Genomic DNA, 27,896 nt, shown 5'->3' with positions numbered 1-27,896 from the left:
GATAACAGATAAAACATAATAAAAGAAACAGGTACGCCAACAATTTGTGATAGCCGCAAAACGACTGCCCATATTTTGGGCAGCCTTGTATTTATAACAGAAGAAAACTAACAGCCATTTTGGGAAAATCGATAACCCACGTAGCCGAGGTACCTGTTTTTTTTTGCCAAAAGATTTAAGTAATTAATAATAAAAAGTATATTTATTTCTGTGAAATGTTTTCCTCTTTGAATAATACCGTACCGAGTACTGACTATAGTGAGTACTGAGTTATCAAATGTTGTTCAAGCGCGTTGAAATATGAAGCTAGTGCCATATTTTTTAAAAAAAGTCTAATCAGTGAAGAAACACTATATAAATCGTGTCTAACATCATTTAATGCGCCAGTAAACATTCAAAATGGCGCAATAAACAAAAGGCCAAGTTCTTTTTTTTTACTTTACTCTAATTCTACTCATGTTTAATAAAACATAGAAAATATTAGAAATTAAGTAATAGTTATTGTCGAAAAGCCAGTCATTTAGTGTGTAGTATTAATATTATAAATATAGTTTTAATTGTGTATTTTAAACACTTAGTGCCAAATTAAATATAAAAATGTTCGACTTTTTATAATCAATTTCAAAATGATTTTGCGGTTTTGCTTGCTGGAAATTTTAATTTTCTTCTGCTATGTTTCGTTGTCCTATACATCAAGTAATCTCAATACAGGTAAGATAATCAAGTAAAAATATTCATTCTCTTATAAAATTCCTACGGATATCATAAATCATAGACTTCTAATTTCTAAGTAATTCAATTTGAAATTTGTTGTTATCTAACATAGCTTATAAAAATTGAATCGATTTCACATTTAACTTTTAAAATAATAAGCCTAATAAGTGTATTGAAATGATCATTAATAATACAACTTAAACCAGTTAAACTAGTATATTTTATGTTATCAAGTGAACGGGTTATAAATGTTGTCTGTACTTCATAAATATTATGTTTCCTTGAATTTAAATCCTTAAAGAAAATGAATAATATAATGTTTACCAATTAAAGTCAAACATTATCTTTTTTGAATCGAACATCTTCAAAATTCCATTTTTTTGCTATCTATGCAAAATTGATTTTCATTTAATTGTCTATTAAACTTTATTCTCCAATGTATCTTTCTCAAAGGCAATATAAAACATGATAAATGTACTAAATGGGTTTTGGATTTGGTAGTTGTAAACTAGTGTAATGCTAATATTAATGTAACTTTTTTTTATCATCATTTTTTAATTAATATTTATAACAATTTAATTATAAACTCTTAACATTAACTTTAAAAATGTTAATGCATTACAAATATAAAATAGCACACAAATAATATGTTATATTTGTGAAACAACAATTTTATTTTATTTTTTCTTATTCTTTTACAATTATTGTATTATGTATTTCATTACTTATGCATATTTATTGTTGGCTGCTATAATAACAATATTTTTTAATAAATCACCTTGATGATATAGTTAAACTATTTATTGTTGTTATAATTGTTGAAGCGTAATAACTTATGGCTAAAACTAAATAGAAAATAAATAACTTGCTTAATCATGAAAAAAAAAATAGTTTTACTGACTATGTACTTTTTTTCTTATCTAAGGATATTTGTTATGCAGTAGAGATCAATGAACTATGAGAGAGTGCAAGTTTAAATTAACAACACTTTCAGGAAATTGTCAATTAATGTACATGATAGGGATAATAGTATGTTTCTATGTCAAGAGTCCCTCCAAGGGGGAATCTAAATTGATAAATCTGCTTCAATGTTAATCTAGTAAAAGCCAATTGACATCATCAGTAGTTTTACAATTACTAAGATTTATATATTTTATTTACACTGAATATATAATTTGATATACATCATCAATTGAATTTTGTATTTGCAATATTTTTAAATGATGGTATTAATGGACAATAATAGTATCAAATGATTGGAAGCCAAAAATATGTATAATAATTAATAAACAAAAAAATAAACCAGCAAAAAAAAAAACTGATGAATTTTGAACTTGTAAATGAATTTTACATTATTAAAGATGTAGGTTTCCGATTAAGATATAAAACTTAGCCTTCTGTTTAAGGTTAGATTAGATTATATTTTTATAAAAGATCTTACAAAACTAAGAAATAATTATTTAAATTAATTAATTACTTTTTAAAAAAATTTGAACAGGTCTAAATGTTTTATATTTTACTTTATTTATGCATGAAATACATTATTTTTTTTTATTTAGAAGAATCTATAAGTTCATGTCAAGCGAATCAGTTTAAGTGTGGTTCTGGAGAATGCATACCATTAAAATGGAAATGCGATTTCAGTCCTGATTGTTCTGATGGTTCAGACGAAATTCAATCGTGTGGTAAAATAATATTTTCACATTTTTTATAAACAATAGAAACATTTTAATTTTAGATTATCTTTTTAGTTTATTTGACAGAGTTTCAGTAGTCTATATGATATATTTTAAACTTGCTTATTATTCAATTTAATGCTTACAAAAATAAATATATTTTAGGTACTCCAGTTTGTAAGCATACACAGTTTCAATGTTCATTATCCGAGAAATGTATACCTCGTGAATGGATATGTGATGGCGAACTTGACTGCGGGATGGCCATAAATTCCACTACGGAAACCGATGCATCAGATGAAGATCCATTGCAATGTATTTATCGATCGATGTAAAGATATATTTTTCATTGTCATTAAATCATTGTATTGTTTTAGGTCAAAAACCAGGTAGTTGTCCACCAAATATGGCTCGATGCGGTAATTCAACAAAATGTGAATATATTGAAATATTTTGTGACGGCACTGCTCATTGTGAAAACAGTACCGACGAAGGCACATTCTGTGGTAAATAAATACAAATAACTAAGTCGATGTAAAAAAGTCTATTTTAAAAATGTAATTAAATATACTCGAATGATTTTTCTAGAAAATATGGCTCCTTGTCATGGATTAAACTGTACACACGGATGTAGACCAACTGGTAAAGGACCTGCTTGCTTTTGTCCCGAAGGAATGCAACCCCACAAAAATGAATGTTTAGGTAATACATTATTACATTCATATTTATCAAATTATTATTAAATACTTACATATTTGTCATATCTAATCAATTTTTTTAGATATGGATGAATGCGAAGTATTGGACTACACTTGTGATCAAAAATGTACCAATAACAAAGGATCTTATAGTTGCAGTTGTGTGCCAGGATACATTCAAATTAATTCTACCTGTAAAGCAGTAAACGGTAAATAAGTTATATTATAAAAACAACTTATGTTAATAATAAAAATATTATAATTCATTTGGCAGTTCCTGAATCTGAGCCAGCCACAATATTCGTTAGCACGTCGAAAGATATTCGACGGATGTATCTCAACGGTACATCTTATCCAGGTCCAAAATGTAACGTACAAGCTTTGTCATTGACGTTTGACCACAAAAATCAAACCATATGTTTTGTTCACCAACACAACAAGACCGGGGCCAAATTGAGTTGTGCTAAGGTTGACAACCTTTCGGTATTTTGGGATTTACCGTCACCGACATTTTATCCGTTGCTAGGTTTGTTATTCCGAATTTTTAAGTGGTAAAACGTGTTTTTATAGTTAAAATTTTTTTTCAGCTACTACGCATGTAGCTTTGGATTGGGTGTCAGGAAATTGGTATTATGTTGATGATGACCGAGACATGATTTATATGTGTACGCCTACAATGCAATATTGTAGCATTTTGATTGATGTAAATTTAAATAGACCAAGAAGTATTGCTCTCGATCCCACCAAAGGGTAAGTAAATATTAATAAATGTTGAAAAAATAAATTATTTTAAATTAAATAATATTCACTTTATGTTACAGGTATATGTTTTTCACTAAATGGGGACAATTCCCCGCTATGGTAGAAAGAGCTCAGTTGAATGGTCAAGGAAGACATTCTTTAGTTGATCACAAAATAGTATATCCTTACGGATTGACTGTTGATATTCCATCGGAACACATTTATTGGGTTGATACATACTTAGATTTTGTGGAAAGAATAAACTATGACGGCTCAAATAGGCGAACTATACAAAAAGGATTTCCGGTATAGTTAAATTTAGATAACTTTTAAGTAAATATATTTTTTTAAATCTTTGATTATTTTATTTAGGTTATAAATTTATATGATATATCAGTGTTCGAAAATCACCTGTATGTGACATCTTGGAGATTACAAAGCGTTATAAAATTGAGCAAATTCAACAGTAGTTCATACGAATCGTTAATGACAAACTTAAGTCGCCCATTTACAATTCATGTGTACCACAGACAAGAGCAACCCGAAAGTATGTATTTGTAAACTTTGATAGTCCTTTAAGCAAAAAAAAAAAATAATAAATGCGAGGCGAGTAATAATAATAATATGCTCCTCTCGCTTAAACTTTTAGAAGCCTTTAACTTAAAAAATAATCACCCAAAATTGGTTTTCGACCAGCTATTTATTTATAGAAAATTGTTAAGTGTTATTTATAAGATCGATGGCAACATATTCATAGTTGAGGAGAGGGTTTTTTTTTTATAAATTATTTGGAAATCTTAAGTTACATTATGTCAGAAATCATACTATAAGAAAAAATTAAAACTATAGAATCTTAAGAGTTATTGGCTGGGTTAGAATTAATTGTAGTCGACTATATTTTAATATTTTTTGTTAACTTTTTGTCATATGTCACTTTGAAAACACATCTGTGATGTGTTAAATTTTCAAAAGTATTAAATGAACATTTAGTTTAAAAGAACAAAAACGTAATAAAATTTACTATTTAAATGTCTTCAGCTACTCTTTTTTTAAAGATAAGTTAAAATTTACAGCTACATCTTGCAACCTTCAAGACATCATGTATCTCCTTTTCTTTTTGTATTGTTCATAAACAGCATCTCAAATGTCTGTCTCTACTGTAAGCTGCTATGTTTTGCTGATTACTTTATGCTATTTTATAAAGTTGATACTCAGAAAGATTGCATGTATTTACAAGAAGACTTAGACCAATTTGTCATGTAGGGTTCAAGTATTGGGCTTAACTCAAATTAACACCACCTTAATATAAATTTTTTTTACTTTTTTTTTAGTTATCCACCCTTGTAAAATAGATAATGGTGGATGTGACCACATTTGTATCACCGCCTACAAAGATTCTAGGCCAATTGCTCATTGTTTATGTCAACCTGGTTACAGACTTAATTCAGGAAAATGCGTTTGTATGTGTCCCGTAAATGTGCCATTAGTTGATGTATTCGTCTATTTATTCTTATCATGTTCTTTTGTAGCATCAAAATTATCGGCGTTTTTAATATTTGGAAAAAGCAATCCTCCCATGATCAAAGGGATTTCCATGAATCCAAAGAAACATCAAGAACAAATCATTTTACCGTTGAATGACGGACGAATGCCAACGTCCATTGATTATGATGTTAAAACACAGACAATTTATTATTCGGGAGGAAAAAGAAATGCAATAGAACGAATAAGGTTAAACGGAACAAGAAGTGAATCGGTCAAAATGTTACCGGACATGAACTGTGAAGGATTGGCCATTGACTGGTCTGGTCGTAACTTGTTTTGGACTGATGAAGGTTTGGGTACAGTGAATGTATTTAAATTGGATGATCCATCTAGACAAAAAGTACTCATCACGGATAAAGCTTATCATCCGAGATCTATTGTACTAGATCCTAAAAATGGGTTAGACAATTTTTGTTGTATACAATATGTTCTGATATATAAAAAATATATTTATTTGATTTCAGTTTTATGTATTGGGGTAATTGGCCTCAAAGTTCGGCTAGATCAGGGGGTAGTATTGAAAAAGCTTGGATGGATGGCAGTAATCGGACAAACTTTGTGAAAGCCGATGTTCAGTGGCCTATTGGATTAACTCTGGACTTTTTTACCAGACGATTATATTGGTCCGATGTTTATCACGATAGAATAGAACGCATAGATTTGGACGGTAACAACAGAGAGGTGTTAAAGCGATCTGCTCCTTATCCTTACGGCGTTGCTGTGTACAATGATTTATTATTTTGGACCGAAACTGATGCCACAAAAGGATTGGTTAAAAGTTATAATTTAGTTAACAAATCTCACGAGACTCTCGGAGTTGAAAATCCGCCATTGTTTACATTAAAAGTGTATAATAGCGAAGCGCAAAGTAAAACAAATTCTTTAAATGTTAAATGTTTATAAATCGGTCAATTTGTCAAAAATTATATTTTATTTATTAGTAAAGACATTGTCATACTGGTGTGAAGAAGCAGACCAATGTTCTGGATTATGCATGTCTACACCGAAGGGGCCTGTTTGCTTATGTAATGATGGTTACGCGTTAAAAGCGACCGACAATAAAAAGAAAGAGTGTGTAAAATCTAGCAATTATTCGGTACCAACTCTTTGCGGTCAAGACAGTTTTCAATGTGTCAAGACTAAACAGTGTATACCGAAAAAGTTAATGTGTGACGGTGATAATGACTGTGGAGATGGCTCGGATGAAGATACCATAACTGGTCCATGTTGTATGAACTAATTTAAACTTTTAAACTATTAAATATGCCTCCAGCTTCAATTTTTATTTTTTTTTAGCTAATGTCACATGTCCTCCAGAAAGTTTTTCGTGTGACCATAATAAATGTATTTCAAAGTTTTGGGTGTGTGACGGGGACAGCGATTGTAATGATAAAAGTGATGAAAACCCTGATTTGTGTGCCCAATGTTTGCCATCCCAATTTGCGTGTGCTATTACGCGACGTTGTATACCTCATTCTTGGGTGTGTGATGGAACATTTGATTGTGGTGAAGGAGATACTTCTGATGAACATCAGTTCTGCGGTAAACTCAAAGTTTTCATTTTGTTTTATTTTGTATTTTACCTGTTACAACAGATATTTGTTATGTTATACACCAGTATCTCTAGTTTTTTAATATCTCAAAATGCGTTTGCCTAGAGCTCAACATAACTAGAATTAATTTTATTCACTTCCCAAGGTATCTTTAATTATAAATTATGTTTAGAAATTCATCATGTTTGTGAAAACTTGGAGTTTACTTGTAAAAACGGCCACTGTATCTCTTATGATTATGTTTGCAATATGGAAGACAATTGTGGCGATTGGTCAGACGAAGCAATGTGTGGTGATTGTCCTGGACAAGTAAGAAAGAAAATTAATTAATGAAAGTCAACTAATACATTGTTTTTCATTAGCTAATTATTAATTATAACGTGTATTCTTAATCATTTGTGTATTACTCAAGCCCAACTAAAGATAACCTTTTAGGATTTTGATTAACTAATTATTTATGTTGTGTTATTTTTTTTTAGTTTTATTGTGCTAAAAATAATACTTGTATACCTTTGAAGAAAAAATGTGATGGAATAATTGATTGTGAAGGTGCGTTGGACGAATTGAATTGTAACGAATCAAATACTACTAAACACATTTGTTCAAATGGAGAATTTTTGTGTTCAAATTCATCTGGATTTTGCATCGATAAACGTTACGTTTGTGATGGATTACCAGATTGTCCTGATGGTGGTGATGAGAAAGATTGCAGTAAGTATTTAAATAATCTGTCTCTGGAATGTGAATTTTTCATTAGTTTTTTTAACTACAAAGTCAATTTTGTTTTGTAATTTCAAACTATTAAAAATAAATATTAACTCGTTAAGTACTTGACTATTATTTATGTTATGTGTAAAGTAATAAACACATTTTTTTGTCTAAGAATTTGTCAAAAATTGTACTGGTGAATTATGCAATCGTATTGACAATAATTCTACCAATTGCTCGTATCCTAGTCATTCCTGTGACAATAATACAATGTGTTTACCAGTCGACTTACTGTGTGATGGTAAAAATGATTGTTTAGATGGTTCGGACGAAGGTGGACAATGTGGTAATATATTCATATTTAAAAAAATATATGTGTTAAAAACGGAGGTAAATACTTTTTTAAAATTAAAACTAACTTTTTAATCCGATTACTTTTTTTATTTATTCGTTAAACTTTTCAATAATTTTAGAGATTCTTTACAAATGGCCTTGTATTAACACATATAACTTACGTTTTTATTTATAAATAATTTATTATCATTATTATTGCTTGTTAGTTAATTAAATATAAATACAATTTTAGTTGAAAATTTATGCGAAACCGCATCAGAATGTTCACACGTTTGCAAAAACAGTCCAAGTGGATTTTTATGTCTATGTCCAGAAAATATGAGCATTCAACTAGATGGAGTAACGTGTTCAATTACAAGCCCATGTACCGTATGGGGTACGTGTTCGCAAAAATGTTTGGAAATTGGCAAATATGCTCATAAATGTGCTTGTAACCACGGCTATTTATTAGCTGCCGATAGATTTACGTGTAAAAGCACAGGTGAGCTAAAAATTTTATTTTTTTATTTGTAGTTGACTTATTAATTTTAAAATTAAATAATAATATAGCTGAAAAATCAACGATGGAACTTGTGTTTTGGGTGAGATAGCTTGTAGAAAAGTATAGAGAGAAAAAGAAAAACCTATGTATGGTTTTTATAAAATTTAGAGAAGGTGTATGAAAGAGTGGCCAGAGAGATTTTGATGTTGGCGATGATGAGAAAAGGAGCTCCAAAATTGTATATTAGTTTGATAAAGGATATTTATGAAAGTTCAAACACGAGTATCATTAGTATGCGTGGAGGGATAATAAAACATTTTTGTGTTAGAGTAGCTGTGAATCAGGGTTCTACTTTGAGCCCTTATCTGTTCTAAGAAATTAAGTTATGAAGGAAATACAGGGTGAGGTACCATGATGTATAATGTTTTAAGATAATATTGTTTTGGTAGGAGATAAATTGGCAGAAGTTAACAACTTGCTAAACGTTGGAGGATAGAGGGGAAGAGGAAGATTGAATAAAAGATGGTTAGATTTGATTACAAATTATATGAGGACTGTAGTTTATGTGAAGATGATGTGGGAGAATGTATTAAGTAGAGGTTTAGGACTAGGGTGGCTGATCCCAAATAGTTGGGATGAAGGCGAAGGAGAAGAAGAAACAATAATATACCTTTTGTTGGTAATTGTGTTGCACCAATGACCTACATCAAGCACTGATTTTCGTTTAAATAATTTTAAACTTAATATATTGTAGAGTTATATTATACAGTTTTATTAATAATAATGTTTTATGTGTTCAAGATGAATCTACGCCTCAAATAATATTTAGCAATAAACATGAAATACGTGGAATCAATTTAGTTACTAGAGATGTCAAGTCGTTAATTTCTAATTTAAAAAATACTGTTACGTTAGATTTTTATCACGCAAAAGATGGAACCGACACATTATACTGGACTGATGTGATGGATGATAAAATTTTCAAAGGCACTATGATCGGTGGTTGTAAGTGTTAATCATATGTTTTTGTTTTATGTGTGATTAATTGCAATTGTAAATACAAGAGAGTACATTTGTTTAGCTTTAAGTGACATCGAAGTTGTGGTACAAAATGGATTGACTACAGCCGAAGGTCTTGCTGTTGATTGGGTAGCTGGTAATCTTTACTGGGTCGAAAGTAACTTAGATCAAATTGAAGTGGCAAAACTAAATGGCAGCTTTCGAAGAAGTCTGATTGCCGGCGATATGGTTAGTCCTAGAGCTATTGCATTGGATCCTAGATTTGGTTATTTGTTTTGGTCCGATTGGGACTCGTCTGCTCCTCGAATTGAGCGTTGTAGTATGGCTGGTGAACACCGTCAAGTTATTGTTTATGTGAATATGTTTGAATACGGAGAATGGCCCAATGGTTTGACGTTGGACTATGAATTGAATCGAATCTACTGGATTGATGCCAAGTAAATATACTGTTTAAACTTATTTGGATTGTACAATTATATTTCATCTAAATATAGATCAGATTCAATACACACAGTGGATTACAACGGTCATGATCACCATCAAGTGCTCAAAGGTCATGAACTCCTTTCTCATTCATTTGCTATCACACTTTATGAAAATGATATATATTGGACTGATTGGCGAAGTAATTCAGTAAATAGGGCAAACAAATGGACTGGATCTAATGTTACTGTTGTTCAACACACTGTTACCCAACCTTTTGACGTAAAGGTTTTACATCCTAGTCGACAGCCCAAAGGTAATAGTTGACAATGAAAAAATGATTTATTAATAATGGACTTACTAATAATGTTTTAAAAATAATGGACTTCGACAATAGTGACATTGTTGAAATTACTTAAATAATTTAATTACAATATTGTGGGATAAAAATTTATAATCAATATTGCGGTAATTTGAGAGAAATCGTTGTTTACTTTTATACAGAGTGAATCGTTTACGTCACTCTATATGAGGTAGTATTTCATGGGTTGAGTTCAGAATGTATATATATATATTTTTAGAATTTTGTTATCTAAAATCTAAAGAAAAAAATAAACATACAATTTTTTCGCATAAATTAAATGTTGGATTAAAATGTATTTACAGAAGCAGATCAAAAAATAAAATGGTTGAATAAATGTGACAAATAAAAAAAAGTAAAAACGGCGACTGTCTCCCAATAACAATAACTAAATACTTAATACTCGATGTATGCAAAATATAAAATATGCCCTCTTAGAACTATCACCCTACTGACTATAATAAAATATAGTGTTTTGTTTATAATTCCATCAATAATCATGTAAACAGAAATAAATTGTTCTATGATATTTCTAGCAAAATCCTCTTACAATATTTTGTGTTTTCCAAATAGTTTTGTATTTTTTAAGCAATTAATTTTTTTTCGCACAACAATAATTATTTTTTGTTTACTGAAAGAAAAATATTACTTGACATTTTTTTTTTCGTTTGAGGAAATAAATGTTTCACAAAAAATTATTATTTTCTCTTTGGTTGTTAAACAGGGTATGTTAAACGTACTCGGTTTGGTTTACGCTCAGTTCTAAGCAGATGTTGTCCATTCCTATCTAGCACAAGCTTTGTTTATTATATGTGTGTTAGAGAAAAAATCGTAGGGGGAAAAAATCAATCTGTATATATTTTAAATTATTGATATAATTTACGATTTATCAGTATATTGATATAAATAGCGATATATAGATTTTAATTTACTTTTTTTATTTAATGTTCAGTATTAAAATAAATATAATATTTTTATTTGGTACTAATATTATACCAAAATAATGACATCTTAACAGCAATAATATTTATATATTTATATGTTTATAGTTGAATTTAATCCCTGTGGAAATAACAATGGAAATTGTTCTCATTTGTGTTTGTTAAACATGAATTCTACTTACAAATGTGATTGTCCACATGTAATGAGATTATCAAAAGATAACCATACTTGCATAGGTAATAGAGTAAATTACTGTTGCTGTTAAAATATTATCCATATTGATGTGACGGTACTTTTTACTTTTAGTCAACGAGATAGTGCTGTTGTTTGCGCAAATTAATGAGATTCGAGGAGTCAACTTGGAACAACCTTATTACAATACAATTCCCACATTGCTCTCATATGACTCTCAACCACTTTTAAATATACAAATAGATTACGTTGCAGCTGACAAACAGATCTATTGGTCCGATTATTCTAGTAACGAAATAAAAAGGTCTAGTTTATCTGGTGGAAATATAGAAGTAATTTTAGACACAGGTAATTAGGTATTATAGTCATTTTTAATTGATACAACTTTATACTCGCTTACCTGATTGATTTAATACAGGAATACATCAACCACTTGGCTTTGCTATTGACTGGATGTCTAGAAATATGTTTGTCGCAGTTAGCACAGATCAACATTCCCTTGTTGAAGAAAATATCACTGTAGCCAAAACTATAATCGCTTGCAATCTTAACGGAGAATATTTCACTACATTGTACTCGAGTGACTGGACCGATCTAGAGAATAATAAAACTGTGCAATTAGGTTCATTAGCTGTGTTTCCTGAACAAGGAAAACTATTTTGGGTCCAAGCTATGGCCAGTGGACATCACAATATTATTATGTCCGATATGAATGTCTCTTCTAGATCTATAATATTTTCAGAAAAAATTATTCCATTTGTACCCGGCCTAACAAGTAAGTTTTCACAATAGTTTGCATTAAATGTTTTAACATCTCATCTAGTTTTTATTTTTAAAAAAATCTTTTAATATAAACATTTTTAACAGGTTTAACTGTTGATCAAGAAACACACACACTGTATTGGGTGAATTTAGATAAACATTTGATTCATTCGTACAACATTCGAGATTTAAAATTAAATCCTCCATTGAAATTACCTGAAGAAAGTACCCCATCGTCCATCGCCTTGTACAAAAATGATATATACTATGTAGACAATAAATTAATGAATATTCAAGTGGCCAACAAAATAACAGGTGAAGGAAATACTGTGTTCCGCAACCTAACTGGAGGTAAATTATTTTTTCTTTCTTCTAACTTTAAATTAATAATAAATCCAAATTAACAGTTATTATTTATGTACTTTAGATGTATACGCATTGAGCCTTTACGATCCATCATTGCAACCTGATGCAAAAGTTCGTTCACATTCAAATTTTTGTTCAAAACATCGAGGATTTTGTTCACATCTTTGTTTAACGATTTCGGCTAAAGATCGAGTTTGTCAATGTGCTACTGGCTACGTGATAGACCCTAGTGACAACACAAAATGTTTAGGCATCAATGAATTCTTATTATATACGGTGGAGTCTGAAATCAAAGGCGTATCTTTGGTTAAAAATGATAGCCGCCAAGTTTTAAGTCCACTGTCAAAAACATCAATGGCAACTAGTATTGACTTTTATGAAGGTATGACAGTTTAGTTGTTTACGTATTCTTACAACAAGTTCATTAAAGATAACAGTTAGACTGAATGAATCTAAAACAACTCGGCGTTTGTTACCTAACCTAATTTTATATTATTGCGTATAATAAGAAAACATAATTCCTTTGGTAACAGCCGTCAAATTAATAGTGATGGCACCACACAAACTTTGTCATAGCCTCTTAAAGTATTTCAAAATAATAAAAAAATATATTTAAATGATTTTAGATTATATATACTGGTCTGATGACGAACAAGGAACCATTATGAGAATTAAGCGTGATGGAACCGGTAGACAAACTATTGTAAATCACGAACATTCTAGTAAGATAACGCTAGGAACTTTTGTGTCAGGTACGTTAAACTTAATTTTCATTTTGTGTAAATTAAATTCGCTCATTTAGTGTTTCATGGTATTATTCAGGAATTTCAATTGATTGGATTACTGGTTACATTTACTGGGCTAATCCAACATTCAATATTATACAAGTGGCCAATTTGAACGGGACTAATGTTTATGTAGTGTTAGATGGTGGAGAGACCATGGAAAGACCTAATTCTTTGGCCGTGGACCCTGTGTTTGGGTTTCTCTTTTGGAGTATTAGACGCTATCATGGAATATTCCGTTCTACGTTGAACGGTCATAATATCAAAAATATTGTACACAATAAAAATAAACCGTTCATTGAAGATATCACATTAGACTATTTGGTAAGTTAAGACGAAATGGTTATTTTCCGTTAATCATAATTATTTCCGATTTAGAATGGCAAGCTGTATTTTTGTCAACAAAGCTTAATTGGTCGTTGTAATTATGACGGCACTGAATATGAAATATTATATGAAGATAAAGATATTAATCCAGCTAGTATTGTTGTTCATAACGGATATATCTATTGGTTTGGCCTGTATGTAACTCCCATTATAAATAAAAATTATGTTTCAAATTGTATCTTAATGTCATAAATATTTTTATAGAATGCAAATACAAGGCTCGTCTTCGCTGATGGTGTCACCTATAAACAATATTTCTGCCTCAGAAGAGTTAATACACGAGTATGGAGAACATCCGAAAGATATACAAATATTTTCCAAAGATCGGCATCAGGGATCTAATGTTTGTGCTAAAAATAATGGAGGCTGTCAGGAATTGTGTTTGTTTAATGGAACACATGGTGTTTGTGCCTGTTCCCATGGTATTGTTAGCGCTGATGGAAAAACGTGTGAAGGTAGTGTGAAGTGGTGTCATTCGTATTTTTATAAAAATCACTGAAAGTTTTAAAAACATTGTAGTGTTTAACTTGATTCACATGTTCATTTAAATTTTTTAGACTATGAAACATTTGTTATGTATTCTCGAGTCAAACAAATTGATAGCATCAACGTACCAGAAAATCCTTTTATTTTTACCACACCATTCCGAGTCATGCAGTCAAAATCATTTATGCAAAATATAATTGCACTTTCATTTGATTATGTGCGTTCTTTACTATTTTATTCGGATATTCAACGTGGTACTATTGATGCCATACACTTCAATGATACAGGACATCGGGTTATCGTTGAATGTATACAAGTTTACAATAATGATATAATTACTTATTCTTATTAGTTATTTTATTGTTATATACTCGTTTGTATTTTGGAATTTAGATCAAGGTTCTGTAGAAGGAATTGATTACGAAGCAAAGGAAAATATGCTTTACTGGACGAGTAGTAATGCGTCCATCAGCCGAATAAACTTAAGTAAATCCAATGCTACACCTGAAATGGTTTTAAAATTAGGACAATCCGACAGGCCTCGCGGAATAGCCGTTGATAGTTGTGATTCGTAAGTTTATATATTATACGTACCTATTTTCCTTTTTTAAATATTTATTTTATTTAAATTTAAATTTTAGCCGAATGTATTGGACAAACTGGAATAATCTAAAACCCAGTATTCAAAGATCTTACTTAAACGGATACATGGTAGAGACAATAATAATGACAGACATTCAAATTCCAAATGCTCTCACGTTAGACCATGTTAGCCAGAAAATTTATTGGGGTGATGCAAAATTAGACAAAATTGAACGTTGTGAATATGACGGATCAAATCGAGTGGTATGTAAATGAATAAAAATTTAAAAAACAGATATTAAATATACATATAACATATTTCACTGATTAGATTCTGGATGACGTGTATGCACAACATCCATTTGATATTGCTGTTTATGGCGATTATTTCTTTTGGACAGATTGGATGTTAAATGCAGTTTTACGTGCTGATAAATACACCGGTAAAAATGTGGTTTGGATAAGAAAAGATGTACTCAGGCCAATGGGGATAGTAGTTATTGCAAATAACACAAATGAATGTATGACTACAATTATTGTCATTAAATAGTTGATCAAGATTAAATGTGTTCAATTTAAACAATTAGGTTCTAAGAATCCATGCCGTGTGCTTAACGGTGGTTGCGAAGATATTTGTAGATTGGATATCAAAGGCAACGTAGAATGTTCATGCCAGCGAAATCGTGTGCTTTTGCCTGATAAAAAAAGATGTGTCGAGAGTTTAAGCACTGGGCGAAAAAATTGTTCGAGTAATGAATTCACATGCTCTTCCTTTGATTGTATACCGTTTGAAAACACTTGTGATAATATACCGCATTGTCAAGACGAATCTGACGAAGACATTAAATATTGTGGTAGGATAAATATTTCAAGTTAGTTGTTTGAAGAGAAAATTATATCCTGAGTGAATTACTTTAAATTTCAGCCACAAGGTCTTGCCCTGATGATTTCTTCGCGTGTCAAGATTTGCTAAATCGTTGCTTTCCGAAAGAACGTAAATGTGATGGTCACATAGACTGTTTTGATGGTTCTGACGAATTGGGATGCACTTGTCAAAATACTACTTATTTTCGTTGTAAATCTGGTGAATGTATTGCTCCAAATTTACGCTGTGACAAAGATCCCGATTGCAGTGATGCAAGTGACGAAATTGGATGTGGTAAATTCAAAAATGGTGTATAAACTTTTTGTATTTTAATAAAAATGTTATATTCTTTAAGGGCTAACAACACATTGTGAAGAATTAGTGCTCAGCGCAACAGTAGTAAGCTGTAATTCAACTACTGCTTGTATACATCCATCTTGGATTTGCGATGGCCAAAATGATTGTTGGGATAATAGTGACGAAGAAAATTGCCCTACAAGTAGGACAACGGTTTTAAATTTTTTTTTTTTTTAATTTTATGATAGCTGTTGTAATGTTTTGTAACTTACTAACATTAGCAAAAACTCCATTGCCATCGAAAAATAATTGTTTGCCCAGTGATTTCAAATGTTCTAACGGTAAATGTGTCTCCAAATCTTGGGTGTGTGACGGTGACGACGATTGTGATGATTCATATGAAACTTCATTACCTTCGTCAGACGAAAGGAATTGCTGTAAGTTTTTTTTATATACATTTGAATTACTTTTTTTTTATAACTATTGAGAATTACTTAACACTAGGAATTAGTTCTTAACTTGAATGGGAGGGATGATATTCTTTACAACCAATATACAGTGAAAAACAAGAAAATGTCATTAACCTTTATACTTATGATACATAAACATTTTTCAACATTTTCTTTCATTAAAAAAAAAAATCAAACTAAAAGCATGTTTGCAAACATGATACTTTTCATATAATCTAATATTGTCAGTTGTTGGTTAGGCACCAAGGTACTGCTAAGTGATTGGGGACTACCCATCAAAATGTTCCTAAACATAAGATTTTACAACATATACAAAAAAAATTAAATCAATTTTATTGTTTAAGCTGTTAAATGCAAACCATCCGAATTCCAATGCAAAACAAAATTTGAAGATTATGAGTGTCTACCTGCATCGTGGCAATGCGATGGGACTCCTGATTGTATTGATGGAGCCGATGAACCTAAGGACTGTTGTAAGAATAAGTCGTTTAAGCGATATCAAATATTTTCACTATTCTAGTTTTTATCTTAATCCCGTCCACTATCATAATAAGGTTAATAAAAATTAGTCTTTTTTTTATCCCTCAGTGAGTAGAAATTGTTCAAGTAGTGATTTTCATTGTAACAAAACTGGAAGATGCATACCTATTACTTGGGTATGTGACAAAGACAATGACTGCGGTGATGGTTCTGATGAAAATGAAGAAAAATGTAAATTTATTAACAGTACAGCATGTCCTCTTGATCAATTTCAATGTGTTAACAAAAAATGCATCTTTCACGTGAGTAGTAAAATATGTTGTGTTATTTCAGAAATAAACTAATACTCTAGTATAATGTTATCTACAATTATCCAATTTCTAAATCTACAGGAATACTATTGTGATGGACATAACGACTGTGGTGATAATTCAGATGAACCTGAAAATTGTAAAATATGCGATCCTATCAAAGAATTTATTTGCGAAAACGGTGTCTGTATTTTGCAGTCTGATGTTTGTAATGGTAAAAACGATTGCGGTGACAATTCAGACGAAAACTTACATAAAGAGGAATGCAGTAAGAATTATATTGAATTATAACCATCAGTAAAATCGTAATTTTATTTTTGAAATTTTAATTTTTTAGAACATTACAAAAACGAAAGTTGTTCATGGCCTGATAACTTCTTTTGTCAGAATAAGATTTGCATTAACGCAAACCTCACATGCAACGGTCAAGACGATTGTGGAGATTTTAGCGATGAAGATAAATGCAGTAAATGGCATACTCAAAATATTTATATGAATGCATTTTTCAATTTTGATCTTAATGTAATTAAAAACATTTTTTTATTAGATATCAACGAATGCTTATTAGAAAATGTCACTCTAATGTTCCGCCCTTGTGAGCATATATGCATAGATCGTTCAGTCGGTTACGAGTGTCAGTGTCATTCTGGCTACAAATCTGTCGGTTCTCTATGTCATGATATTAATGAATGCAACTCTACTGACATTGTAAAGCCTTGCAGTCAAATATGCTACAATACCATCGGGTCTTTTAAATGTGACTGCACTGCTGGGTATACTTTACTACCGGACGGTCACTCTTGCAAAGCTTCAACGAGTAAAAAAATACATAAATAATTATGATGTGACGAACCCTGATTTTATAGTTTGAATGTATCAAAAACCAAACTTATTGAGTACCACCGTATGTTTTATGCACAGAACCGAGTAGCAATAAACATTTGTCAACTTTGTTAAAAACAACAGTTATTAATTTTTGTCCTTGGTGATTGACGTATAAAACTTGGCAGGTCAAGTGGCTACATTATTTAAGAAAAAGATTTGCTCGGAAACAATATATGCTAACAGTTAAATAATCCGCTATAATTTTTGCCAGTACTTGATAACTCAAATGGTTTGGATTGTTTTGAAATCAAACAGTTTGTCATATCACGTCTTCTAGACACTATTAAGATAGTATCATATATTGATTACTTATCCATATATTTTTTGTTTAGACATAAAACCCGTGTTGGTTTTTGCGAATGTTCACTATATTAAAGAAATTGATCTGAGAGGTACGGAAAATTCAATGATAGCCAATAACTTAACAAATGCCGTTGCTGTTGATTACGATTTTGCTGAAAACTGTTATTATTGGTCCGACGTCACCAACCAAGGTAGCACAATAAAACGACTATGCAAAGATAAATCCTCAGAGGTAGGTTTTATTTGATGTTTTACTATAACATAAATTAATTCCAACCCTGTACAATCGTCTATTTAAAGTATTTATTACATTTTTAGCGTTTGCACGGGCCGGCAATCTACAGCCCCGACGGAATTGCTGTTGACTGGATTGCTAAAAATTTATATTGGTGTGACAAAGGCAAAGACACTATAGAAGTATCCAAGTTGAATGGTCATTTTAGGAAAGTTCTAATTAACAAAGGTCTCCAAGAGCCTAGAGCCATCAGTCTGGATCCGATCCGTGGATACATGTACTGGACTGATTGGGGCGAAGTGCCTCACATTGGTAAAGCTGGAATGGACGGTAGTGAACCCAGAGTTATATTGAATGAATCTCTCGGTTGGCCAAATGCTTTAGCTTTGAGCTTAGCAACTGAAGAACTATTTTGGGCTGATGCTAAAGAAGATTATATCGCCTATTCCGACCTAAACGGCAACAACAAGCGTGTAGTTATGAGTAGAAGTAAGGTTTATTAAAATAATTTAATCAACAACAATAATTTAATTGTAATTCTGATAACTGGAATTTTTGTTGTTTTTATCAGAAATGAATCCTGCCGTGAATCTGCATCACGTATTTGCAATTACATTGTTCGAAAATTATGTTTATTGGTCGGACTGGGAAACCAAAACTATTCACAAGTGTCATAAATATTCAGGTCTCGGGTGTCAAAACGTTACAACACTCGTTTATAAGCCTATGGACATCAAAGTTGTACATCCTTTATTGCAGCCATCGAGTGAGAATAACTTCTATTTTTTTAACTCTTGAAATAACACATGAAATATATAATAATATATGAAATACTATTGTGTATAACTCAGGAGCATATAATCCGTGTGAGAAAAATAACGGTGGCTGTAAAGCATTATGTCTTCTTTCACCTTCTCTGGGTCGAACATGTGCATGTCCACAGGATTTCATATTAGCTCCGGACAACATGAATTGCATTGCTAATTGTACATCATCACATTTTGTGTGCGCTAACACATTCAAATGTATACCATTTTGGTGGCACTGTGATAAGCATGTATGTTTACAAAATACCTGTAGTGATTTTTTTTTATATACATATATGTACAACAATTTTCTATAATATGATATTAGGATGATTGTGGTGATGGATCAGATGAGCCCGCCAACTGCACTGATTTCCATTGTACACCTGGGCAGTTTCAGTGCAATAATAATCAGTGTATACATCCAATGCAAATATGTAATGGTATAGCTGATTGTAAAGATAATTCTGATGAAGACGATTGTGAAAATGTAACAGAGTGAAAATTGTACTTCTTGTAACCTGTTTTTGACTATAAAAATTATTTGTTAATTAGTATACATGTCTGGATACGGACTTTAAATGTCAACGAGGTACAAATATTTCGTCAAATCCTTCTTGTATATCGAACCAACTCAAATGTAATGGCCACAAAGACTGTTTAGACGGTGAAGACGAAAAAGATTGTAAATCAAAAGCTTGTGCCACTAAAGAAGTAATACTTGTTTTTTGTATTTGTGTGTTTAAAATTAAAAAAATAAAAAAATTTGTGCAGATGAGTTTAGATATATCCATGTCCATAGTTTTAAGCTAACGTTTCGGACTCTTTGCAGAATCCATCTTCAGGGCTGTGATATCCGCAACTGTTCGGCTGCCATGGCGATACTCATAAAGCCACGGCAGCCAAACAGTCGTGACTATCACAGCCATGAAGATGGACTCTGAAGAGTGAAACGTTGCCTTAAAACTATGGACATGGATATATCTGAAACTCATCGGCATGATATTACAATCCATGAAAGCTTCAACACATTCCACAATATTTGGGTTTTTCAGTTCAAATGTGCAATTAGTGGAAAATGTATTCCAAAAGTATTTGTTTGTGACGGAGAAAACGATTGTGGTAAAGACGACGATTCAGATGAAATACTAAACTGTACATCGAGAACATGCGCCCCAGATGAATTTCGTTGCAACAGCGGTCGATGTATTCACCAAATGTGGAAATGTGACGGAGAAAAAGATTGTCCCGACAGTGAAGACGAACCTCCTTCTTGTTTTAACACTACGTGTGATCCCACTTATTTCAAGTGCGCTAACGGACGGTATGTAACACTTTACAAATTTAAACGCAATTTGTATAAATAAATATTTTGAATAATAATTTGTGATCATTGTTGATATAGATGTATTCCTGGTCGTTGGCGATGCGATTTTGAAAACGATTGTGGCGACAGATCGGATGAAGCCGGATGTTCACCGAGGAATTGTACCGATGTTGAATTTAGGTATTTTCAACATTATATTTTGTTTATAAAACTAATTTTGTTATTTTATTGTATTATAATATTAAATTTTTTCTTTCATCACTCATTTATGTAAAAATGTATTAAAATTTCAATGTTGTTTAGGTGTTCTGATAGTCGATGCATACTACTTACACAAAGATGTGATGGAAAAACCCATTGTTCGGATAATAGTGATGAAAACGATTGTGAAGCTCATGTAACCTGTGGCAGCGACGATTTCCACTGTAATGGTTCATACCATTGTATTTCTCCGTAAGTATCGATTATAAAAAAAAAAATTATTAATATTTTTGTTTAAAAAGCTTTGATTTCCGAGGTCATTGGCAAAGGTTTAAAGTAATAAATTAAAATAACTTTATAATTTACTTTCACTTAAAAGTTTTTTTTTTCACTGATCTTTTATCAGGAAGTGGAGGTGCGATGGAGACCAAGACTGTCCTGACGGCTCGGACGAGTGGAATTGCACAGATAAAATAGGAAAAGGATGCTCTATCAGCCGTAATGGTCAGTTTGTATGTAACAATGGTGACTGCATATCATTGGGATCGAGATGTGATGGCGAAGAAGACTGCGCAGATGGTAGCGATGAAAATCGTACAATGTGTGCACAGGTTGCTTGTCCACCAGGAAAGTATCGGTGCAATAATGACAACTGTGTGTTCAATACAAATGTTTGTGATGGAATTGATCACTGCGGTGATGGTTCTGATGAAACCAAAACTGCTTGTAAGTAAACATATTACGTATATTACATACTATAAAAAAATAAAACATAAATATATGTGTCAAATATTCAATAAAAGGTAATATTAATAGACTTTTTTATTTATTGTAAAAAAAGGTGCAAGTTCCAGCCAAATATGTGATATGAATAAGTATAAATGCGCAAATGGCCAATGTATTAATCGACGTCTTCATTGTAATGGACGTAATGATTGCATAGATGGTTCAGATGAGTTGTTTTGTAATAATGTTACTAAAGCGCCGTGTCAATTTGGTACATGCTCTCAAATTTGCATACCCAAAAAAAATTTAACTTTTTCTTGTCATTGTGCACCTGGTTATAGTGCCATGTTACCAAACAAATCATGTCAAGCAGTTGGTATGTAATTTTTTTTTAATAGCTTAATTTTGAAAAATATATTGTACATCAAACTATGATTATATTATCTTGTATTTACATCTGGACAATATTTTATACAATTTTAGGAGCTTCTGCATTATTAGTTGTCGCCAGCAATGAAGGAGATATATATTTTGTCGATCCATACAAATCGCACGAGAATTTCTTTAAATACTCAGCTGTCACGTTGCCAGCTCATAAAATACACTCCATAGACATATTGTGGTCAGCCAATGTATCGTATCTTTTTTGGAGCGATCACAATTCCAAAGCGTTGTATTCCACCATTTTGGACAATCCAGTCAAAAAACCTAGTACAATCACCCGTGATCTTAATACCGTAAAAACAATTGTACGTCCTTAACAAACAAACTAATGTGCTCTCTTTATTTTTTATTTGTCTAATTTATTTTATTTAATCAATTTTTTTTTTTTTTTTTATATAGGTCTACACCGTTGGAAGTCCTGAAAGTATCGCTGTGGATTGGATATCAAAGAATTTGTATTGGATTGAAAATTCTGTACGAACTAAAGTAATTAAAGTAGCAACAATAGATGGAAAAAATATCAAAACATTAATTAAACTTGAAGCCGACCGCAAACCACAAAACATTGTATTGGATCCTCAATCGGGGTATACTTTTTTTTACTATAGTTTTATATTTGTTTACCAAAATTTATAATACAATGTTATAAAACCAAATTGTTTTGTTGTAATCATAAAAGAACTTAAAAAAAAAATATCTTGCTAATAAGAAAAATATTATATAAATTAAAATATAAAATTTTATTAGCTAAGTCCCAACTATCAGAGTCAAAAAATGATTACAAATTTAATATTTTTTTAACAAATAAATGTATTATTCTTTTAGATCAATGTTTTGGTCCGATCTGGGTCGTAAACCCCATATTGAAACTTGTTCAATGGACGGTTATAACCGACGAACGTTTGTTAGTGATTCTGTTCGTAGTCCAGCCGGTTTAACAATAGACTATGCAGCTCGTCGTTTATATTGGTCCGATACAAAACCATATACAGTTGAATCGATTTCACTGGACGGAAAAGGACGTAGGGTTATACACAAATTCCCTAAAGGTAATGTTCCTAGAAATTTATTTTCTGTTTTAGAGATTTTTATTTTTTCCCTGTTAATTAGGCAAGCATCCAACTAACATCGAGTTGTTTGAAGATTCAATTTATGTAACGCTCCTTACAACAATTGTGCGTATAGACAAATTTGGAGACAAGAACATGACGACCTTGGCTAAAAACATATTTAGAGCGACTGATTTAGTGATGATGCAAGAAAATAAACATCCCAAGTACTGTAAGTACTACGTCTACATTTAGCTTGGTGTTCTCAAGTTAATGTTGAATATATACTTTTTACAGTGATTGATTTTTGCACCGTTAATCCATGTCATCCTACCGCTTTATGCACTCCAAGTACAAATCCAAAAAATCGTACTTGCATGTGTGCCGACAATCAAATGGAAGTATCAACGTTAACTGTAAGTACCGGATTATAATTAATTAAACTTGTATTTGATAGAGTTTTGTTATTTTAGGATATAAAGTGTATGGCTAAAGAAACGCCTTCGTTCGTTTGTGAACCTCCTTGTTTGTTGGGTGTGTGTGTTTCTAATGGTACATCGCCTCTAGGGCGATGCAAGTGTGATCCGTTCTTTACTGGAGATACCTGTGATGTGTACGCGTGTCATAAATTTTGTTTTAACGAAGGTATATGTTATGTTGAACCTGGACCGACTCCTGAAAATGATACCATACCTAAGGTATTATGATATAAGCTAATTTGATTATTGTTACAAACGATATTATTGTATTATATTAACACATAAGGTATTCTTTTTTTTTCTTAGTGTAAATGTTCTCCTAAATGGTCAGGTGAAAAATGTGATATACCGATACCTCAACAAGGCGGTTGCCCGGGAGGTTGTTTAAACGGTGGCAGTTGTATTGACAATAATTGTGATTGTCAACCTGGGTTCACGGGTCAGTCACGTTTACAGTAGTTTTAAAATTGTTTACCATAATATGACAACAACAATTTTTCTACAGGTGAAAATTGTGAGAAATGTGTTAACGTTGAGTGCAAAAATGGAGGAGTGTGCGTAAAATTAGAAAATGGTGTCTTCGAATGTAAATGCACCAACGGTTTCCGAGGACCGTCGTGCACAGAGTTAGATTGCAACAATTATTGCATTCAGGTAAGGGCAAAAACACAATTTTTTTTTCTAAATAAATTTCCATTACTTGTTATGTTTTAGGGTACTTGCATGTTAAACACCGATGGACCTCATTGTAAATGCCACAAAGGGTTCACAGGTCAACGCTGTGACTTGATTAGCTGTACTCAAAACACATGTCTGAATGGAGGTAATATTTGTTTAATTTTCCATTTCATTTTGTTACTACTATATTCTAACACAATGTAAAATACATTTAGGGTCTTGTTACATCAAAGAAAATCATACTGCTTGCTTGTGTCCTCCTCAATTCAGAGATCCCCAATGCGGCATTAATATTTGTGATTGTAAGTGCAATGTGGACGACCATTTATGTCAAACATACTGCCCCACTAGAAAACATCCAATGTGTAATCAGTCTGATGAAATATCAAATTTGTGTCATCCCGGCAAGTGTAAAAATGGCGGCACTTGTATAATTGAAAATGGTCGAGCCACGTGTAGGCAAGTACAACTGCATTACATAATTATCTGTATAAATATTTATCCATAGTATATAAATCCAGTTTTATGATTTCGACTAAGCGCCAAACAACAAAAATTAATAAATACAAAGTACAGGTAATGAAATACCTGTATTTATTTTCACTACTTTCCAACTAAAGGTCACCACACAATGGATAACATTTAAAATTGCTAATTGAAGTAGGAACTACTTGTTAAAAACAAAATGAAGCTATTTTAAAAGAGTCATATTTTTGTTTTTAATTTATTGAACTAAATTTTCAACATATATTTTTTTTCCACTTGTAAAATATTTAAAAGTTGGTTACATCTTTTTGCCATATCGCTGACTATCAAACTATGTAGTGAACAGATGGTGACGTAAATTTCATTATTATCACAAAATATATTTTATTTTAATTGTGCCTATTTTTAGGTTTTGTATTTAAAATATTACTAACTTGTTTTAGGTGTGTTGGTCCGTGGGGCTTCTCCGACTGTAGTAATATTATAGTTGATTCGGGCTCGTGTTTAGGCTACTGTTATAATGGTGGTTCGTGTTTCTTAGAAACCAATGAAGCCCATTGTAAATGTGCCACAGGTTGGACAGGACAACGTTGCACTGATCGTTTCACCTGTTCTAACTATTGTCTAAACGGGGGCACTTGTATACAACCAGAAAAATCCACAGAAAGCCTCACATGCCAGTAAGACAATTGTTTGTACATGTTTTGTGCATATTTCTAACATACATTTTGTTTCACAGCTGTCGAAAAGGGTATGTAGGAGAGAGATGTCAAAAACAGTTATTTATAGATCATACAACATCGTCGGAACACAACAAAAACAAACACGGACTTGACGCTCTTTGGATAGTATTTTTCATTGTCGTCGTGTTGATAATCATCACTTCCATTACGTATTACACGAAACTTAGAAGACGGTAATTTAAAATAGATGAATGTTAAAATGGACTGTCCATTAAATTGGGCTTGGTTGAATTTATTCGATTCCTAGTGATGAAATGTTGGTATTTGATAGAGACTTTTCAAGCATGACCTAAACATTGTCAAACGCCTCAGTATGGTAAATTATGTAGCTGAAAAAGGTGTAGTTGAAAAAACATTAATCTTTTAATGAAAGATCAGAAGCATTTATTCCCCAATTGTTGTCTGAATATTCAAAATATATATTCAATTCCAAAACCACAAAGAAAGGTTTCGTGTAATTGCTGGAGATTTCTGACCGCATTTTTGTATTACATACTTTAATCCAAGATACTTGTTTAATGAACAAAAAATATTTTTATTGTTTTCTGACGAAAACTTGCTACAAATCAAGGGTTAAGTACTTCACACGTGTAACAATTTTTTTTATTTAGTCCATATTATCAAAATAATTTTAAAAAATATTAATTTAATTAGCAACTATGTATGTTTAAAGAAAGAAATTTTAATGGTGAAACAGCCACTTTCCTTGGAACTAAGATTAAGCGCAATTTAACAAAATGTCTAGTGGTTTATTTTATATTTGCTAATTTAAATTGAATTGTTATTATTTCAGAGGTCGTTCTTTCTTACACGTACGTATGCAAGAAAACATTGAAGTAAACAACCCAATGTACATACAAGACGACATAGATGAAGAAGACGTACATTTAGATCGTGCTTTTCCTTTACAAGAAAAGGTATCTGATATGACCAATGAATGCTCTTCTAGTGTTTTTGTTATAAACTCAAAAAATTGTTCACAGCCCAGTGGAGGAAACTTTGGGAATCCAGTTTATGATTCGGTATACAGCGCGTGTAGCAGTGTGTCTGCTACGGGCAGTGAAGAAAGCAAAGGATTGCTTCAAAGCACTAACTTGACAAACCAAAATCTCACTCAAGAAACAAGCCATGACGAAACATAAAAGTAAATCACATCACTGCTAATTTGTATACATTCTTGTTTAACGAATTTAAACAAAGAACTTGATGGACTCGAATAACATTTTTTTAAACCATGTCGTTATTAAAAAAAAATGTTTATAGAAGTAAGTTATTATTATGTTTTTTTATAAAAATAATAATCCCCTTTGATTAATAATATTAGTTCCTATAAAACAAATACCAATTCAACAATAATTTCTGTTATCGTTGTAACCTTACTACTTATAACTACTTATACATGCTGTAAACATTTGTCTTATCCAAGCCGATTGCAAAGCTGTAATAAACTATATAATATTATTATCATGTAACTTACAAACAATACCCTTAAAAAATAACTACAATTTATTAAAAAAAAAAAAAAAATTCTTATAATAAATATGTTTAAATTTCAAAATTACGATTTTATTGAATATATATTTTTCTCCTCCATATCGCTAAATTTTTACTTCCTACCCTCTGTATTGTATATGCTCGCCTGTTAGGTTTTTTCTATAAAAAATATTGAAATATTGTTAATACAAAACACAGTTATTAGTAAGTGTTAATGTTCATAATGTTTTTTATTTAGCTATAACATTTTATGGTTGTGTGTGGCGTATAATTAATTGTGAGCCAATGAAATACATCACTCTTTTTTTAAAAATAATTTCATTATAATTACCGAAACAGTCAATTTGTGATTTTAGTTAGATTAATAATAATAATTGTAAAAATAAAAACGAGTGCTTCTCAATTGTGTCAAAATGTATAGTCTCATGTGTCTTCAAAGTAGTATTATAAATTGTATTATTAAAGTAATGTGTTGTATTCCTTAAGAGTGTTATTTTATACGTTTTCAAACATACACAATGTTAATTAATAGTGCAATAAATATTTTGTTAAACAATGTATCCCTAACCTGTGTCCCCACCCATTGTATGGTCGACTGCTGCTAATGATCAAGCTAATGTTTTTCTTAAGGTAAACTTTTTATCGTAAATCAATAATTAATTATAAAATTTGTGGAAAATAAATTTTTTAATTCCTCGTCAAATGTTTTGTGAGAGCCTCTTCCAAAAATGTTGCTAATTTGTTGTGTTTGTGAATTTTGTTAAAAAAATAATTTCGTACAATTATTAATTATCGCCGCTCGACTACTTTTTTTAATTTTATTCATTAGTTTTTTATCGAA

The 27,896-nt window shown here is 31.3% G+C and overlaps 1 protein-coding gene across 2 annotated transcripts; it reads left to right on the top strand.

Moving 5' to 3' along the window:
• The first annotated feature begins 128 nt into the window (after positions 1 to 128).
• On the top strand, positions 129 to 27,758 carry LOC126841127 (low-density lipoprotein receptor-related protein 1). Of its 2 annotated transcripts, XM_050577425.1 has the most exons (70): positions 129 to 149; positions 579 to 711; positions 2,274 to 2,399; positions 2,556 to 2,705; positions 2,768 to 2,896; positions 2,979 to 3,092; positions 3,172 to 3,297; positions 3,363 to 3,614; positions 3,676 to 3,838; positions 3,910 to 4,135; positions 4,202 to 4,376; positions 5,161 to 5,289; positions 5,359 to 5,773; positions 5,839 to 6,242; positions 6,316 to 6,603; positions 6,671 to 6,916; positions 7,100 to 7,236; positions 7,407 to 7,638; positions 7,811 to 7,981; positions 8,222 to 8,470; positions 9,272 to 9,475; positions 9,552 to 9,927; positions 9,985 to 10,229; positions 11,324 to 11,452; positions 11,523 to 11,756; positions 11,827 to 12,183; positions 12,276 to 12,521; positions 12,598 to 12,918; positions 13,163 to 13,288; positions 13,359 to 13,645; positions 13,700 to 13,842; positions 13,913 to 14,163; positions 14,266 to 14,502; positions 14,588 to 14,765; positions 14,836 to 15,040; positions 15,108 to 15,297; positions 15,364 to 15,630; positions 15,702 to 15,935; positions 15,997 to 16,140; positions 16,220 to 16,375; positions 16,753 to 16,881; positions 16,997 to 17,190; positions 17,281 to 17,467; positions 17,537 to 17,665; positions 17,747 to 18,016; positions 18,417 to 18,619; positions 18,706 to 19,111; positions 19,194 to 19,388; positions 19,474 to 19,679; positions 19,757 to 19,918; positions 19,984 to 20,142; positions 20,484 to 20,752; positions 20,834 to 20,935; positions 21,059 to 21,208; positions 21,363 to 21,682; positions 21,798 to 22,058; positions 22,166 to 22,431; positions 22,526 to 22,713; positions 22,952 to 23,175; positions 23,237 to 23,407; positions 23,473 to 23,591; positions 23,649 to 23,873; positions 23,961 to 24,093; positions 24,160 to 24,308; positions 24,369 to 24,477; positions 24,548 to 24,791; positions 25,262 to 25,498; positions 25,558 to 25,734; positions 26,355 to 26,478; positions 26,545 to 27,758. In XM_050577425.1, exons 2-70 carry the CDS (start codon positions 627 to 629, stop codon positions 26,701 to 26,703), a joined length of 14,214 nt encoding a protein of 4,737 aa, XP_050433382.1. In that variant the 5' UTR covers positions 129 to 149; positions 579 to 626; the 3' UTR covers positions 26,704 to 27,758. The 2 variants fall into 2 exon arrangements, with proteins under 2 accessions (XP_050433382.1, XP_050433383.1); XM_050577426.1 differs by lacking the exon at positions 129 to 149 and having other exon boundaries at positions 463 to 711; positions 2,277 to 2,399.
• The last annotated feature ends 138 nt before the right edge of the window (positions 27,759 to 27,896 follow it).

The sequence above is a fragment of the Adelges cooleyi genome, unplaced genomic scaffold (genome assembly GCF_023614345.1).
Source record: "Adelges cooleyi isolate 19-005CV unplaced genomic scaffold, UGA_ACOO_1.1 ACOO_flye_CR_arks_rails_tigmint_CR_PRNA_376, whole genome shotgun sequence".
NCBI classification, from domain to species: Eukaryota; Metazoa; Arthropoda; class Insecta; order Hemiptera; family Adelgidae; genus Adelges; species Adelges cooleyi.
This window is presented reverse-complemented; position numbering and strand designations above follow the sequence as displayed.